Below are 19,076 nucleotides of genomic sequence, written 5' to 3' on the forward strand. Positions count from 1 at the left end.
ACCAAATAAGAACATATTTAATGTTTCATATGTACACACATGCAGTATATTAATTTATTTTTATGGAAAGTAATTTACAATAAAAGATTCCAAATGTTTATTTGTCTCTAAGAGCCCAAACAGCTGAGAGCCTCTGAGACATGACATCATTTCAAAATCACACCTGTAAGCATTTCTTATTGTATTAGAAAACGTCATGAGGTATCAAAACAGAATACGTGACCAGTCACACTCAAGGTCATGAGTCCTTAAAGGCAACTAGTACCTCCAAAAATGGTGAGAAACATACAATATATATATCACATTTCATCACATGGAAAGTTTCACGCTCCATAAAATAATCAGGAGTCCCGCACATTATGTTCTGTCACTGCCAGCAGTTAAACAGCGGCACCATTAAAACGGATAGTGAGCTCAGAGCCAAACAGTATAAAGGAGAAAGCAATTTCCAAATCCCAGCTTTATTATACTGCCACCTGTCTCACGCCTCTAAACTTATTGGGTTTTGTTGGCACCACCGCCGTCAGCAATGACCTCCAACTGTCCTGAGCTCATGAATACAGCGTGGTGACGGCGTTGCAGTCAGATGCTCCCAGTCAAGACTTTTTCCTCACACTTCCTCAGACTTGGACTTGCTCCGCTCGCTCCTGCTCTTCTTGTGTCAAGTCATTACTCTGTCTTCCTTCACGGCTCTGTTCCCTGGTGAAGAGAACTGGGAGATGCAGGTGTGGGTAATTACTGTTTGATCCCTGAGCTTTTAATCAAGATGACACCCACAGACAACACTACCCACAACTTTGCCACTGAGTAGAGGCTCTCAAAACTGACTCTTCAGTCACATAAATGACATTTCCCCCCAGTTTTTTTTTTCTTTTTGACTCCTTTTACTGTTCAGTCTGGACAGTATCTGAAAACTTCCTAATTTCTGTTTTCAAGTTTCTGCACTTTTTTTTTTAACATTAATGCCAAGTTGTGTTTTGGCTGCCTGACTCTAGGGATACTAATGTTGGTCTGCCGATTGCTCTGCCACTTCGGTCCAGACTGTAATATATCAGCAGCCACGCACTGGATAGTTTCCCATGAAAGAGAGTTTGGTGACTTTGAGATGACATTGTTGACATTTTAATGAGTTATGGTGATGAGAATTAGATGGGCTGTTGGTACATTAATTTCTCTTCTTAGGATGCATAATTTTAACTTTTTACTTTACAAGTATCACATTTTTAACTTGTTCAATACATAGGCCTACACATCAGACTCGGCTGAACTTTGTACTAAGTACGACTTTAGCACACTAACCTGATATCCTGATTAAGGATAAACATACCTGAAATACTGCACATTCATATGTCATGTTGTCATAGAGAGCCTATTAGCATTTAGCTCAAAGCACTGTTGTGTGTCGGCCTGACAGAGCTGCTGTCGTGGCTGTGGATCCTCGGCACTGTTGTCAGTCTGTGTCGCTGGACACAGAAAAGAATAAGATCCACCTCATGGACTCCACCTTCTTTCAGATGTTTATTTGTAGGTGTGTTCCCCCAAGTTTATCATTGTCACCAGCAGCCTTCACATCTCTGTTTACTTTGTAAATAACTGAAAGCTTTATTGGCTGAAGGGGTTGCACCTGTTTGCCAAGGGATTAGCAAGATATTCTTCCGAGCTTGTTGATATTGTTTGTCCTTGTCATACTCTGGGCCCCGTTCTTTCTTCACTAGTTTTCCTTGATGGATGTGGCTTTCTTAAGATGAGCGTCAGTGACTCACCCTGTTGGAGAACTGCCTGCTTTGCTGTAGTTTGTGCAATATTAAATTAAGGGTACCCTGAGCTTTACGAGTTGGAGATCTTGAGGTGTGTGTTTGTGTGGAGTAAAATCAGGCTGCAGGAACTTCATCCTGGAGACGCTGCAGCTGATGTTTTATTCTGCTGAATCATATTATGATGACTGAGGCAGCCCAGAAGTCTTCTGGGTCACCTTTGTCATTGCATCCAGTCATTCCCTGTGTGAGTCTCGCCCTGCGCAGACAGACCTCACCTCCCCCAACTCACTCTTTCAATTGTTTTAAGCATCTGGTGAAAACCAATGTGACTTCTCCCAATCAGGGTTCGAGTAAGCGTTATTTGAATGGTAACAAAATGAATATGAAAAACAATAAGTAATAATATCTTTTTTCTTTCCGTTCACATTTGACTGTTGGTCAGTGTGTATGTCAGTGTGTGTGCTTGGTGTTCTTGTGTTTTGGTTTATTTCTTTACAAAAACGTGATAAGAAAATCCTTCTGTTTTTGAAAACTTTATGTAAATATCGTTGGTGAAAATTAACATTTGTTGTACGCCGAGTTTTCATTTGTCACTTGAAATGATGAAGAAAACAGTGATATTCATGAATAACAGTGGTGATGTTGATGATGCTGAAGCTGATTATACCTGCCCTTCTTGAATAAGGGCTTTTGATGTCCGCTGTATTTTTGTTGGAGGGGTTGTGAGGTCAGGGCAAGAGAAACAAAGGGAAGGAGTGATACCCAACGCATCCCAGGCCCACTGTAGCAACACTGCCACATACCTTACCCCCACCCACCCACCCGCCCTGCCTCCCTGCCTCCCTCCCTCCTCCAAAACACACGCACTCACACACCTCCAGGAAACAGATGATGTAGCCTGTGTTATGTATGCCATAAAACATCTTTGTATTTTTATTACAACCAGCGTGTTCCCTGGCTGTGTGGGGGGATTGTTCCCCTCCCTGTGGAGTCAATCTGCCCCGGTCGCTTGGCATCACATTTGCCCTGTCTGCTTATAGGCTTGGGGATTTACTGTAATGCCATTGTGTTCGACGGGATTGGCCCTGTACTGACACTGATGATGCCTTCCTCATTGAATTTGGAGTCACTATTGCTTTGCTGGAGGCCATACATGGGGATGGGCATGTATGGAGGAGGGGGTGAATTCAAGGGGAAGCACGTACACCTCCCGACTGACCCTGTAAAAGAGGGAATCTGCATGCCTGACATTCCAGCTCTTATTTGGGGTAAGACTCCTGATTAAGCACAACTGACTGCCGTGAATTAGCCACAGACCGTACAGTAATAGACCCGTCTCTTGCTTAGTCAGATATTTCTAAGAACTCTTAAACTCCAGTAAGAAAAGCCCTGGATTAGTGTGAGAGCCAAACTATGAACCGCCTCATGACAGGCAGACATAGTGGAAATAAGAGAGGTTTTAATCATCCAATTAAGTAAGGGACAATAAGATTGATCTTTTCATGTGTCCAAAAGATGCCCTGTGCCTTCTCAACAGACATAGCCCTCTGTTGCATCCAAAAATTAACAATGCACAGGGCTGTCGTCCAGCTAATTTCACTGCAGGTGTTCCCTAGTTTCCATATGCCATAGCCTTATGTATCTGGCTGGGCCTGTGCACAGTGCAGAGACGGAGCTTCTCAGTTTCATCTCACTTTTAGAACTGTCCTGGCCTCAGACACGATACGATACAGCAGATACTCCCAGCAGCCGTGTGCAGGAAGGACAGTGGATACCGTCCCGCCTTCACTTGTAATACCATCCTTCTCTCCCCTCTCACGGGAGTCACAAAATACACACACAATCTGCCGTTTATTGATGCACTGAAAATAAATTCTGACCACTTTCCCTAAATCCGGACCCTTCAGAATATTTGTGTATTTGTCTTTCCTCACTGGTTGTAAATAGACTTTGAGCCTCAGTTAGAGCAGCCTCTAACTCCTGCCATAATGTGGACCTTTATTGATCAGGTAGGTAATAAGCAATACACTTAATTGATCCTTAACGCCATACTTTGAAATATTACTTCTAGCGAGTCTGATTGAGACTCCTTTGCATTAAGGGATGTCGAGGGTAACACTCCTGTTTCTTCTCCTCCCTTCTCAACTTGCCACGGCCCACCTCTTCAACAAAGAGTGCTCTAACTTAAAACACACAATTGTGATGTGTACAATCTAATTTAATGTATTTATTTATGTATTTTTGCCAACTTTGTATAGTGTATAAATATCTATAAATATATGAAAAATGACAGTACTGTATAGATTTTAGCTGCCTGGTAAGGTTAATAGTATATACTTGGTAGACTAAAAGAAAAAGCGTAGAGCTGTTCAAAAGCCAGTTACTGAGAAAATGCTTTCTGTAAAACCCGGTGCCACTGGCTCTTTTTATATCCTAGGTTTCGTTTCTGGTTTATTTTTTTATTATAGCCAGTGGAATCCAAAGTGTGTGTTCTTCTTCTTTTTGTCCGTTTGTTTGTTAATCGGTTCGTTTGTTGTTGTTTTTTTCCTTGACAAGACACAGCGAGGTTCTGGCAGCCAGGAGAGTGCAGTGGAACGCAGACTGGGACCCTGTGCAGTAGTGCGTGTGCGTGCGTGTGCGTGTTAGGTGTGTGTCCGTCCATGGTAGTGCTAGTGCTCTCTGTGCAGTGCCTCCTCCCCTCCCCACCCACCCGCCTCTCCCCCACCCACCCCCTCTCCACGCCTCTCCCCCCTCTCTGATGTAGTTTGTCATGTGACGCAGTGTGTGTTAAGGTGCAGGATGACTGTGTTAGCTGAAGCTGGCAGATGTCCTCTCTCTCTCTCTCTCTCTCACTCTGTGTCTCCCCATGTTCACCCCGCTTCTTCATTACAACGCTTCGTTTTAATCCTCCACCGGGTATAGATTTCCACTTCCTCTGCTCGATTGTTCATTTACTCTCCCATTCATCTGGTAATGCATACACCTACCAGTCTAATTTTCCAGTAATCCATGCTTCCTCTTCTGTCTGTGATTCTTGTCTATTAGCACCCCTCATCCCTCACCCACCACATTAATGTAGAGCCCCTTGTTTTTTCTGCAGAGCTCTGTGGACCAGAGAATGATTTAGCACAAAAAAAAAAGACGAGACCCATGCACCTCAACTCATCCCTGGTCATACCTTCATGGGTTTCTTGTTTTGTCGTTGTTGTGTCACTTCCCGTCCTCTCTATACAGACTCTGAGGAGATGGGCAGCTGCTAGCTCAGCACACAGAAACACAAAGCAGCCATATTCAGAAGTCAAGCACAGACCTGTGACTCAAATCTTTGTTGTGGTGGCTTCATTGCCGGCCCGTTTGTAGCAAGAGCAAGAGAATAGCCTTAAAGATCGGACCAACTACACAAAAAAGTAGTGGGACATGTGCATTTGTAGTGGACTATTATTACCTTCCCTCTCCCACACCAGATTTATTACTCAGTATTCTGATGTGTTGCTTGGTTGCTCTGTACATATCTGTGTAGTGCTTCTGTTGATGTCCCTGTATTAGGATAGTAACGGGTTCTTACTGGGCGGCCTCCGCGGGCGTCCTCTCCCTCCTGCCTCGTCTCGTTTCCTTGAAAACTTCAAACATTCCATCTGAATCTCAAGTGAACAACATTGTAAAGTTAATTAGACCTCACCTGGTTGGGAGTAAAGCTGCAGAAGGACTGAGCCGCAGACATTTCCACTGGAGCCATGATAATAACCAAGACGTCTTGTCTGTGCTCACGTCCCTCTGTCAACCACAAACCTGCAACTGACAAGCTCACTCAGCATAAAGACCCCCACACGTGCCCCTCTGCTCCTCCAGACCCGCCTCCACGCCGACTTCACCTGGCTCTGAGAGGTCACTGGGTCACCGACTGGTTTGAGGAGCCACTGACCTCCCAGGGGGCCGTGGGGTGAGGTGGGTGAGGAGGTGGGAGAGCCCTGGGAGGCAGCGGAGAAGGGTGTCTCAGTGGGTCACATCCTGAGTCAGGAGGGAAGGGACTGAGGGCGTCTCGTGGTCAAACCCAGTAGCACTTTGGTTTTGCGTTCCATGTTTTTTTAGCCTCTCCTGTTTTTTGGCCGAGCGGACTGTGATCTTCCTGATTGATTTTCTCGTTCTCCTCCACCCATCAGTGTTACAGAGTGTGTTGGGTGGACGGAGCCATGGAGCTGAGCTCTGATTTTGTTCCATATTAAAGAATCATTTTTACTACATTGCCGTCCAGAGATTCATTGGTCGTCATTTGGTTTTCCTTTTCTTCAAGGTCACCGACACTGGAGATGCAGCACATGGCCAAAAGTCTGTAGATAACTGAATATTATTACACCAACTGTTCATGCCATTGTAAAACATCTCATTTAAAAGTCAACTGACTGGAAACTGATCTGCAACAGCACTAACAAGTAGCTACTCTTCAGCCATACTCATGGTGTAGCTCAAGGCAAGGTCTGTCAGTCAGTTCACCATTTGGTTTAAATTTTTCCGACATTTATGCTCCTTGAGTGAATTTTAATGAGTTGTGATCCTTTGACTTCACCCCGAGAACAAAGTTTGAAAGAAATATGTTGAGGTTCTAAAAATAAAATGTACTTTAGGCTAATGTCTGTGTAGGTTCTCAGTCATCAAGGTCAAAAAGTCAATAAGTGTTTAGCAATTAATGATTTACTATTATGATCCTTTCATGTAGGCTAGCGCCATCTTTAGATCAAACAATTCAGTTTCTTCAATACTTGAAAAACTGATCACATTCCCATCAGCCTCAGCTGCTCTTCATGTATAATGCTATGGTAAACTGTTAGCAGGCTTGTACCAATGATAGTCAACATGTTCAACAACATGCCAGGCGTTAGCATGGCAGCATGTTATTGTGACGTTTGGCTTGTAGAAGTTTAGCCATCTTTAAGACAAAATGCCAAAAACCTTATTAGGTCCAGTTTGTAAAATACAGTATGTGTTACTTATTCGATTGCTTGAAAAGTAAACTGAATATTGCTGATAAAAAATAACAGATCATATTTGAAGTCACTGCACTCTCACTCTCAGCATGGCAACACATCTCTGTTTAGATCTCATCCTATGTATAGCTGCAAAAGAGCCTTCTTTCTTCAGACTGCACGTTGTATGCATCTGTTAGTAGCATTGATGTCAATAAGCTTTTAGTATGTTGGAAGCCTCCCCAGAGGAAAGTTTAGCTGTAGTATATTGTGTCAGTCTCCCCATTTTTTTTCTAAGTGTAATTGCAGTGAAATTAAACAGCAGTATAAATAATTAGAAATTGTAATGACACCATTCTGATTTCGCATGCACCATCATTTGCCGATAGAGGTAGCAATTTGCAAAGGATGTGTTTGCCTTTGAGAGCAATTAAAAATGTATAGTAGAAGGCGTATGCACTGAGCGTCACAGTCAACATGAAGATAAATGAATCACATGGCTACATGCTACAGTCTGAAAGAATCTTTCATCCCATTTCCAAGGATGATGACAGATTTCTCATGTAGTTTAATTAGCTCCTGCACTGTTCATGCAGTTTGGCTCACTTCTGACGTCACGCACTTCAGTCCTGCTCTGTAGGCCCAGTGTTGCGGGTTCAATCCATCAAATATGTAATTACACAAACATTCAAAGGCATTTCTGGCAAACATCAACGCAGCAGTGATTTATCTTGTTTTTCTTGAATTCAATCTCTTTCTCATTGGAGATACAGAATGGCCTGTCTTCTACATGTCAGGAAATGTCTTCTTTTCTACCTGGATCTCCCTCTGCTCATCACAGTCTACCTCCTGAGCATTACATGCACTAAGGATGACTGAAACTCCAAATGGAAAAAGATGACAATGCAATTTACTCCAGACCGTGCGTGCCAGATTTACCTATTAAGTACAGAAGTCAAAAAGGAAGTGGTAAGGAGATAAGACTCAGAACAGTTGAGGCGGTGAAGCAGAGAGAGCACCTCTGAGACCTGACACAAAAAGAGGGGTCTTAGCGCCTGAGCTGTCTCTTTATGTCTCTCTAAATATTAATTCCATGCTGTTCTGTGGCAGACAGAAACAGGTTATTGAATCGACAGAGAAACCGTCGAGATTCTCCTCCCAGAGCATCAGAGGTAGAACTGGGCAGGAAACACAGACAGAGCACTGAGCCAGCCAGGCTCCTGCAGACAGGGGCCGAGGTTTCGTCCCTCCCTGAACTACAACAGACGGCTGCAGGCAAGCCAAGCGCATCAACTCAACGGGAGACCCTCGCTTGCATCACCTCCATCTATTTTTAGAACCACTGCACCCACCTTTTTTCGTCTTTTAAGCTCCCTCTGTAAGTGCTATCTCAAGTGCAAACTGTTGCAGAAGGTGCAGGAATTTTTATACGTATATTTTTAGTATTTTTGTCATTTTGAGCAGAAATCTGGCTCACATTGAGCCTGGCTGCCGCACAGACATTTTCAATGTGAATTATGCAGATGTAGAGCAAGCTCAGATTGCTGTGTTGCAGAGATGAACAATCAGAAGAATGCCTGAGAGTCTGCAGGTTTTCATTTCAAACAGAGTACAGCAGGTGCTTCCACTGATCAGTTCCTGTCTGACTCTCAGGCTGAAGTTGCTCTAATAAGTGAAATCATCTGGTGTAATCTTTGACTGGAATGAAAATCGGCGCCTGGTCTATTCTTGCTGTATGGATCCCTGTGAATTTATAATTAGAAATGCCAATAATGCGCATATTGTGTTTAAGAGAAAGGAAGCAGGAAATGAGACTGTCAGTTTCAATGATGCAGGCGTTTCCCTGTAGTTATTTTTTTTGGAGGAGATAATGAACAGTTCCAGGCTTGGCACAACAGCATGTCAAGCAAGAGAGACTGTGGAACGGCAACACAAGCAACAGCTTGGTAAAGATAGGCTCTGCAGACTGCCAGCGTTGGACAGATGGAGGGAAGAAAGGGAACAAGGAGAGATATGACAGAGGTGAAGAAGCAGTGTGAATCCATGGAAATGAGACGATAGAAAAGGAGTAAGAAGTGAGAATTAAAGGAGCAGTGTGGAAATGATGTGACTGTTATACAGTGTCAGATTTATAATCCAAAGGTTGAGCAACTAGATTTTATAGCGTCATTAAGAGACCGACCCAATAATGAAACGGTGAAGAAAATTATATCTGAGGAGCATGTGAGACCTGTGATGTAAAGCAGAGGTGCCACTAGATAGAAATCACACTGTTTGACCTTCTTTTAGTTTAACACAAAAGTCAAATTAAGTAAGAATATATGTGGAGGTCTGTGTCTGGAATAATCATAAAATGGATGTCCAGCTCAGGTTTTTTCCCCTGATATCCCAAATACACCAAGTGTCCTCTGGATAAAACTGAGAGGCTCATTATTCAGGCTAAATGTTCATGTGCAGATGTAAAGATGGTGTTCAGACATTTTCTCCTGCTAACAGCGGTGGATGATAACTCCCTGTCTCGCATGGACATTGTTATCAAGATGCCGTGCAAATTTCAACCCATCCATCATTTTTACATAACCTTACATCTTTTCTGGGCTAGACTACAGCCAGGGCCACTGTGGCATCACACTGCCATCCAGTGGAAACACGGAGTAACTGTCCAGACCGGAGCAGAGCATCTTAGTATACAGGCTCAATAATATGCAGGTGCAGAAATACACTTGCAGGTGCTTCAGCATCAGATCCAATCAAAAGATTTTTACATTTTAAATGGTACAATCAGCACCATATGAATGAATGAATGATTTTTTTATTTTCATGTCATGCCACCACTGTGGTCCATCCCATATGGGATTACAAGACACATTTAATGACAAATACAAAATTCTTTTAGACAGTCCTTCCTGACACATAAATAAACAATTTAATATTACTTTCAGTACTCATCTAATGTATATATCGCTCTTCGTCTCATTGCCCAAGCCGTTTCAAGAAATAAAGAAAATGCGAATATATTCAACTGAAAAAGATGTTTTAGCTTCTCAGCATCGTCCAACCACACAAATTTGTTATTTGGATCTACCTTACTAAACAGTTTTTGTCTTATAAAGTCATAGAAAGGACAGTATAACACAAGATGAATTTCATTCTCCACTTCTTGGATGTCACATAAATTACAAATTCTATCGTCTTCTGCTGTGCCAACTTATCTGCCTGTCTCAATATGAATACCAAGTATACCAGCTCTAAATTGAGCTAACTTTATAGCTTTATAAATCATTTGAATTAGATAAAAATGTTTTAAGTATACACACAGTACCATAATGTTATCCCCTGTTCTTCTTTGAATATATAACCATTTGAATAACGTACATCACACCTATCTTATTCTCATTTGACAAGAATGAACTATTTCCTTCAGTCCTTTATGGTCATTAAGTTCTTGTTTCTTTCCTTTTTAATTTATGTGTCTTAAATGTAATCTTTACAAATAAACTCAAACTCCACAAACACACATTGGACATCCGAGCTCATCTGACAGGATAGTTGTCAGAAGTATATGCTAAACAAAAATGACTGTGGTCTATGTATAGCCTACTATAGCCTAGCAATGTTTATTTGTGTTATTTGTTCTTAGACAAGCAGTTAGTGTTACATGATGGTTAAAGGGTAATTTCCCCTACAAAATGCTAAAGAAATGAAGCAGAGACCCTGATAAACAGTAGAAGTTATTAAAGTTACAGCAGTCAGCCTCTCAGCTCTAATGTTCTGCCCCTGCGCTGCATCACCTAGCAACAGAGGCCTGTTTACCTACAGAACCAGCACAACACAGAGGTGAACAAACAGCCCTGAGCTGCAGGTACACGCCACGTCTCTGGAGTAAGTGAAGCTCTGTGGTTTGTGGTTTTGTGGTTACAGCAGTGGTGCCTACGTGGCCTCAGGATTTCTGCCATCCATCACTGTTGCCACTGACAGTTTCCATTACAGCAGTCACAGATGGCTGAGCCGAGGAGGACAGTGACGGCGACGGCTGGAGCAACAGGCGGCAGGGGACGACTGACCAGAGACACAGGCAACGTCCCTGATACTTCTTACAGAGCGTCGTACGGTGAGAGGGCACAAGGTGAGAGAGGAAGGACTTTATTTCTCATCAAACTCTAGAGTCAAACAACTTTTAGGATTCTGATTGTCAATGTTTGTACAACAGTTTTAGACACAAGCCGAGTGAACTGTAGGCCTACTTCACACCAGATGATCCCCCAGTTTGGGTAAGTGGTCAAGGCAGGTGAGTAGCTACTGGATTTGACTGTAACAGTTACATTTAGATGATGAGCAGCTGGTTCACCTGGTATTACCAATCTACAGTAATATTATTATCTTTGTCATGTGGCCCAGAGTGTTTTATTATAAGGATTACAGCAGTTACTGGATTTAAATAATATCAAAATCTCAAAAATGCAGACAGAGCAAACGGGACAGATAAGGGGATGTCAATTAAGCCCAGTTTGTACAAATGATTAAAATTGCCACACAGAATGATTCTGTAGAAGAGAATAAAGTTTTGTTTATGGTGCCCAGTGCATTGACAAATTTGATTCATACATTTCAACAGCGTGGCTCAGTAAGTGATTCAGTAAAAGCAAATATCCTGACTGTGATTAGCTGAAGCTCAGGTGTGTTGTTTCTGTCTACAGGCCCCTGTTATCTGACAGCTTCGTGTCTGAAACCAAGCGGCACTACCAGCCTCACATCCGTTTTGATTGTTCAGGGTCTTTGCCAAACCTCATTAACAGGTCCAGAGACAGTGGCCTCAGTTATCTGAGGTGTCACCCCGAAGCAGTGGCTGCTGAGGAGACGGTAGGGCTCAATAACAATGTAAATATGCATGTGGGAGATGCTGAAGAGTGTCACAGATATCATAAATACTGACAAGTAACTTTCTCATTTTCTGTCCTCATGAATGTTTCTTCAGGCCGACTACCACAGACGGTTTCTGCCTCATCACCTCACACCAGCAGGTAAAAGAAAGCTTGAAAACATTGAGACTTAAGTCCAAACTTGTGTTGAGTTTTAGAGGCAAGAGAAACAGGAACAGATGGTCTAGAAAAGAGAAAAACACAAGACAATAAAAGAGCACCATTTTGTGAAGTGTAAAATGAACACAAATTACTTTATTAATCCCCAAAGGGAATAAACACTTTGTATAAGATGTTGTTGCATTTACACTGTGGCTCTTTCTCCAGTTTCCCACAATCATGTGACTATAGGTCCGAAAGGAAGGTCTGGATTCACTGAGGGGACGGACCTGCAGCTAAACACCTTTCAGGATAAAAACAGCAGAATAGTGAGTATTTGTTGAGAATGAGTGTGATGGTCTTCCTATATCATCTATCTGTTTTAATATTTCTTGAATCATATTCTCTTGTTTTCATTGAATTGTCAATAATTGTTGTTGAAAAGATACAATTAATGAGAAGAAGCTGATACAGTTTGTATGCATCTGTGCAGGAATAGAGCCAGGGAGAAACACATATGCTGCGACACCGTTGCACTGGGTGACATATTCCTTACCTTTAACAGCTCTGGGCGAGGTCGTTTATTTCAGTGAATGTCACATAAATCGTCTGGCTGCTGTTAATATTCTTCCAGAGCCGAAATATTCACCAGCAGCAGTACAATTTACCTTCCTTTGAGTAATGTCTGTCCGTATGTTTCATGTAGTCACTAAGGCTTTCTTAAAATGAAGTCTACATTTTTCAGAAGTTTTTACAACTGTTCATCTTCAGTAGGAACAAAATATCTGGGGATCAGTGCAACAGACATGCTGGGGATTTAAACATAATGAAGAAAAATACAGAGTTTTATGGAGTTTTGCTTACCTCATCCTCTAATTATCACAATTTTAAATAAAATGTAGTTCCACCAGCTGTTTCCCTTTTGTCTTTGTTAACTTCAGGTTCAGGTTGAACCTCTCCAGACTCTCAGCTCAGTGATGAAAAACGACTTCCTGCCACCGCCGCCGCTGCAGGTAGGTGCACGGCTCCTGCTGACTCTGACCTTGCCATTTCATTATGTGCAAAAACCATGTTGTTTGACCACCGTGTCCTTTGGTGCTTGTGTTTGAGGGCACTGAGGCGATACCGGGCACAAACAGCCATTCTTGTCGAGAATCAGGTTACACTCGAGGTGCCATCGCTCCTTTGGCCTGCCCGGTGAGTACTGACCCCCTCGTTGGCAGCTGCAGCACATTTTGATTTTTATCACTCTAACAGCCTCCCTCTGCTCCTGTAGAGCTCCCTCCTGCCATCAGCCCACTCTGCACGTAATGCACCAACTAACAGGGCCCTTGGAAGAAAGGTGAAACATTTCTATCTTACAGTTCCTTTTCATTTAATAAAATAATGCTTGCTATAGTTATTTGGACTCGTCAGTATTGTTGTGTTAACTGTTGTACTTGCTTTTGGTTTTTGTTGTTGTTTTTTAGGAGCTCACAGGGCATCTTCAAAATGCACTGAACAACCAGATTTTTCCGAATACGCCTTTTGATCATTCACAGTTCACTACACATTATAATAGCACGTAAGTAAGTTTGGTGTGTAGATGCTTCACTTAAGTGGAAATATCAAACTGTGATAATGTGCCGTTGAAAGGTAAAAATAAAAGGCCTGAACTGAAAATTGTGCACATAATGTACAAAATGTTCTCTCCCAATGTGCTGAACTTGTGCAATATGCACATGCTTTTATGTCACTGTATTTTTTAGTCGCAGATGTATGAATGTCACAATATGTGAGTGTTCTTTAAATTAGTTGAAGTTGAGCTCATTTGTGTGTCTGTTTTATCCACTTTGTATGTAAAATCCTAATCTACAAAGTGACTACTGCAACATTGCACTGTTACATATTCCATACAGTATCATTCAAACAGCAGCTGACCTGTCAAATATCCAGTTAAAAACTTTGTTGTTTTCCAGTTTCTGTTATGGTGCTGAATTAGAAAAGCTGAGACATGGCTACATGGGTGCAGGAAGCATTGGTGCAAAAATGGACAGTGGCTACAACCGTCGGGACATGGACAGGTACACACACACACACACACACACACACACACACACACACTGAACACATCAAATCCTCATCATGTTCATGTTTTGTTTGACTCACATGATCCTTTTTTTTTTTTACTCCACAGGTACATGTTCAGGGGCTAAAACCTGAGATGTTTCCTTCACAGCCTACTGTCGTCATAAAATTAAATTTGGGGTTTCTTATCAACACGTTACTCTGAGTATTTATTTTCTCATAAAAGCTGTAGCTTTGTGAGGAAGAACAGTTGTTAAGTGTTACATTTCCATATAATAAAATCTTGAAACCTTGATCACTCCCACATCTGTGTAGTTTTACAATAGTCCTGTCAAAAAAGGGCTAATTTTCCTCTCTTTGTCAAGTCCTTTTTGTGTCAGTTGAAAAGCTGTCAGACTATTGTGTGAAGTAAGCCGTGTGAACGCCAAAGAGGAGGTGAAGGCGTTGATGCACTGTCTTTAACCGCCTCCCTGTCATTGACCTACAGAGAATGAGAGGAGTGTAAACCAATGAGCAAAATAATTACACTCAGACTGAGTGTGGCACTGATTCCTGTAGACGTCTGCGCTGTGTCAGACTGTTGTGCCACCCACAGCCATGGAACGAGGAGCCGAGCTCAGACCGAGGAGGAGGATCGAATTTCCACCAGCGTCATATTATGTTTCACTTGCTGCAGCTCAATATGTACACATACTGGGTAGCTACTGTCTTAAACTGCACTGGTCTTACATCATCAACGCAAGTCTAGATCAGTGTGATGAAAGAGGAAATACATAAAACCCCAATGAGGGTATGCAAAGACCTGTTGGTGTCCACAAAGTGGAGACTGTGTGTAATTAGTTGCCTGTACATCTTCCTATTGTAAAATAACACACTTGATGTAAGTTTCAGTTATGCTAGTGACTCGTGGGATGAGTCTTCTGGTTAGTCGTGGCCTGTCATGAAGATATTCATGGACATAAGAAGATGGATCCTCATGACTTTGATGAATGTAATATTTTTTTGTGCTGATTTTACTCAAAGACAAAACTTTGGTGGCCCAGAGAGTTCAACACACTGCAACTGAAGAAAATACATGCAAAGACACAAACCTGCTTCAAATTCAGAGAACAACTTCATCAATTTGACCACAACTGCACTGCGAAAACCCACAACATCTGCAAATACACAAACACACTGCAAAAACTCAAAAGGGACGTGCTTCTGTGCACAAAGACCCAGCTAAAGACTAAGGCTATCTTACAGTAGCAGAGCAGGGTTAGGGGTTAACCCTAACCCTAACCCTAACCCTATCATGTGGATCATGCAATACTGACGTAATAAACCAAATGGACACTTTTTTGTCCCTGGAATTTCTGTTGTGTTGTGTGTTTATGCAGCGTATGCATTGTTAAACTGTTGTTTGTTCTCCTAAATTGCAGTGTGTTGAGCTCTCAGGGCCACCGTACAAAACAATCAACCAACAGTGATTGAGTTGCAGTCAGCGGTATGTTGCAGGTACCTTTTACATGTACGCAATAAATATGGTTTTATGTGTAAAAGGGTGTGATGTCGCATGTCAGTGTTTTTGAAACTCAAGAGAGGCAGTCATCAGTTTGAGTCTGTTTCCCCAGCACTGACACACAGGAGCAGAGAGACACACTGCCACATGAGAATGAGTATAAATATTTCAGCGTGGGGATAAATATTTCACTCTTTCAATTAGATGTGAGAAAAAGATATGTGGAGCGAACGAGGATTGGATTACATACTAGCCCCACATGAATAATGAGTGCAGAGATGAGAGGGAAACAAGGTCCGGGCCTTCTTCGTGTTAGAGCTGGAGCTAGAAAAGGTGTAGTGAATAACAAAAAGGAGTATACAAAGGTCACAACAGACCTGAGTCTCTGACCTGCAGAGGGATTCAGTTTTTTTTTTTCTTAAAATGACAAATTCTTGTTCATGTATTTAATTTGTGGAGTCTTCATATGGACTTACCATTTATGGTGAGGCACCCCAGCTATTCATCGCTGTAATAATCCACTTGTCTCCCTCTCTCTTGGCACTGACACTCACAGGTCTGCTTACACAACACTGACAAGGTTCGGGGGGTTGTGTTTAGCATGGCATAAATACATGGTGAATCTAAATCCAATACACACATTTACATGTGCGCACGGCCTCGGCTGTAAAAATAGCGATGAGGTGAGCTGAGCTGAGCTGAGCTGCGCTGGCGAGCACATAAAACAGACGCTGACCATGATGTGTGGAAATACTACAGTGTGTCATTCAGGTAAACAGAAACCGCCGCCTTCACTGGTTCTGAATTCAGAAACATCTCAACACAAATGATTGACACTGACTTCATCAATGGAGTTAATATTTAATAATGGAAGACCTGGTCTCCTGTGTACACTCAGAAAACAGCACTGACTGAAACAGCCAGAAACACTGGATACTCACACACAGACACACACGCGCACACGCACACTCTCTCACTCCACCTGAGTCCTGCTCTGATTTGGTAATTTGCAGCCGATTGAGATGTCACAGGTGCTGTTTGTAGGATCATAATGCCCCTTTCTATTTTCACAGTTAACGGATTGGAAATTAGCAGCACAGCTCAAACAGTCCAACACTCGCCCCCGTGTCAGCTTCTTTAGAAAAAGTCGTCCACCTCCACCTTCCAGCGGATCATCTGACAGTATGAGGGGGTTTTCATGCCCCTTCATCTTGTCTCCCCATGTCCTCCAGATCCTCATACTCGTAGTCCATCTGAGCCCTTTCATACTCCAGCTCCTCGCCGTCGTACTCAAACCCCTCTCCTTCACATATGAGCTCCTCCGTCTCATATTCAACACCCTCTTCATCGTATTCAAGCTCAGCTCCTTCGTAATCTGTGACTGGCAGCTCCGCCTCCACGCCCATGTCCTCCCCCCTCACCAGGGGCTCTCCCTCTCTAACCCCTGTGTCCTCTGTTGTCACTGCAGCTTGTTTTGAGCTGCTGTTCTTCAGTATGCCATGAATCACCGGCTCCTCTCCTGCCAAAGCCAACTCCTCGGCCTCCCTCTCTGCGGCCTTTCGTTTCCTCTCCTTCTTGGCCTCACGTGCCTCCAGGAACTCCGCAGCCCCCTCCCCGACTACGAGCACCTCCTCGCTCACTCTCGGAGGGTCCTTGACCGGGTTGTGGTCGTAGGAGAACAGACGGAGCGCATGGAGGCGCTTCAGACTGGGGAACTCTGATATCTTGTTACGGTCCAGGTCTAGGATCTCCAGGTTCTCCATGCGCAGCAGGATTTTGGGGAAGGTATCGAAGCGGTTCCCGTACAGCCACAATCCCCTCAAAGCCTCCATACGCCACAGGTCAGGGGGCAGCGTCTTGAGCCGGTTGTCTCCGATCTGAAGGGACTTGAGGTGGGGCAGGTCGTAGAGCACCCGTGGGAATCTCAGGAAGTAGTTGCTTTCCACCCACAGGCAGCGCAGACTCTGCAGGTTGCTCAGCTCATCGGGGAGGGTCATCAGCCGGTTGCTGCCCAGGTAGAGGCGCGTGAGGTTGGTGAGCTGGCAGACGGCCATGGGAACGTCTTCCAACTTGTTGAAGTCAAGGGCGAGTATCCGCAGACCCTGCAGCTGGGTGATGTTGTCAGGCAGAGTGCGCAGGCTGTTTCCGCAAGCATACAACTTTTCCAGGTGCATCAGTCCACAGACACGCGATGGTAAGCGTTTGAATTTACGGTAGCTCAAGTCCAGCACGGGGTCTCCACTCTCGAACATCTCCTCCACCCCGAGCGGAAGCTCCTCCTCGACCTCCACTTGCTCCTCTTTCTTCTTCTCTGTGATTTCTGCCTCCTCTCCATCCTTCCCCCCCTCCTCTTCCTCCTCTCCCTCTCCCTTCCTGGAGGAGTTGCCCATGCTGTGGCCTGCAGCCCCTGACTCCTATGTGAGTCAGGACAGAGTCATTTGATGCTGTAGTCTCTGTGACACGTTACCCCTCAGCCTGGGAGCTCCTGTTATTTTGTGGTTGCACCCACTGGCTGCAAATGGCATCATGGTCCGGGCCAATTAACACTCTTGCAGCCATGCCACAGCTTTGTCAGGTTCCTCTTTGTCCCTTCATCTACTGCTCCATCACATCAACACCACTGGAAATGGTCTAACAAAGTCTGGAGTAGTAGTAATAATAGTAGTAATAGTAGTAATAATAGTAGTGGTAGTAATAGTAGTAGTAGTAGTAGTTATAGTAATAATGTTGCTGGTAGTTGAGCTCAACAAAGTACAGCAGGATTTTGATGTGAAATTAAATTCTTGCAGTCCTTACCCTCTCCTCTCCTCTTTCACCTCCACGAGGCTTTTGAGGGAACGATAACGATAACGTGCGGCTTTGAGGTCACCTGTTCACGTGATCCGCTCTTTCTATCAGAGCAAAGGGGGAAAAGTGTCACTTTAAATAGTCAGCCTGCTGCTGCTGCTGCTGCTGCGCCTCTGCCTGTCGGGTGTCGGTGCAGGAGTCCACAGTGAGTGCGCAACTCAGTGACCTGGCCGCCGGCAAAGCAAAAGACAGTTAATGGAAGTCTGTCCACGAGTTAATACGGCGGCTGCCCATTAGAGACCGAGCTCTTCCGGAGTTATGATCCGCGCAGGAGGAAGAAGCTGCAGCACTTTGGAAAGAAGTGAATGTCGAGAGACTGAGAGACTCTGCTCCTGATGTTGGCCGTCTCTCTCCATCAGTGTGAAGGTTTACATTCAACTGAGCCCTCCCTCCCTCGCTGCCTCCTCTGTAACCGGAACAAGGGGGCATTCACATCACATGGTCAGTGTGTGTGTGTGTGTGTGTGTGTGTGTGTGTGTGTGTGTGTTAGAAATAGTCTAAATGACTAAACAACTGCAGCACTCTCAGGATTGAACACAAGTATAACCATAAGGATCCATTTTCCTATAACATTGAAGACCAGTGTCACATTTTATATGATTATAAAAATATGAGAATTATGAATAACAAGGAAAAAGTAGGCTGCTTCTGCTTGTCAAATAATTATTTACACCGTCAATCTGTGGTTGTCATTCATGTTACATAATATTATAACTATAAGATTACACATTTGCTAAAGTAAATTATTAATTTTGTTTGATAATGTTGTTGTTGTTGTTGTTGTTGTTACTTTATTAAATATACATTCTTTGCAGTTTGCACCACGTACCATGCAAAAATGGTTGAAAAGGTAAGACCAGAAAAACACCTAAACCAAATACAACATAGCCTAAAAATACTGCACATGAAGGTGATAATACTGTAA

General features: G+C 43.4%; 2 protein-coding genes across 3 annotated transcripts; one reads left to right on the forward strand and one right to left on the reverse strand.

Moving 5' to 3' along the window:
* Positions 1–10,520: 10,520 nt before the first annotated feature.
* Positions 10,521–13,972, forward strand: saxo4 (stabilizer of axonemal microtubules 4). Of its 2 annotated transcripts, XM_085780587.1 has the most exons (12): positions 10,521–10,580; positions 10,712–10,844; positions 10,929–10,989; positions 11,416–11,578; positions 11,694–11,739; positions 11,965–12,065; positions 12,678–12,749; positions 12,847–12,933; positions 13,013–13,078; positions 13,206–13,300; positions 13,695–13,799; positions 13,913–13,972. In XM_085780587.1, exons 2-12 carry the CDS (start codon positions 10,718–10,720, stop codon positions 13,929–13,931), a joined length of 942 nt encoding a protein of 313 aa, XP_085636713.1. In that variant the 5' UTR covers positions 10,521–10,580; positions 10,712–10,717; the 3' UTR covers positions 13,932–13,972. The 2 variants fall into 2 exon arrangements, with proteins under 2 accessions (XP_085636713.1, XP_085636714.1); XM_085780588.1 differs by lacking the exon at positions 10,521–10,580 and having other exon boundaries at positions 10,697–10,844.
* A 2,478-nt stretch (positions 13,973–16,450) lies between these two features.
* On the reverse strand, positions 16,451–18,490 carry lrrc10b (leucine rich repeat containing 10B). The gene has a single exon (XM_085778968.1). It carries the CDS (start codon positions 17,692–17,694, stop codon positions 16,501–16,503), a length of 1,194 nt encoding a protein of 397 aa, XP_085635094.1. The 5' UTR covers positions 17,695–18,490; the 3' UTR covers positions 16,451–16,500.
* Positions 18,491–19,076: the final 586 nt, after the last annotated feature.

The sequence above is a fragment of the Trachurus japonicus genome, chromosome 6 (genome assembly GCF_045865225.1).
Source record: "Trachurus japonicus isolate A0001 chromosome 6, Traja_1.0".
NCBI classification, from domain to species: Eukaryota; Metazoa; Chordata; class Actinopteri; order Carangiformes; family Carangidae; genus Trachurus; species Trachurus japonicus.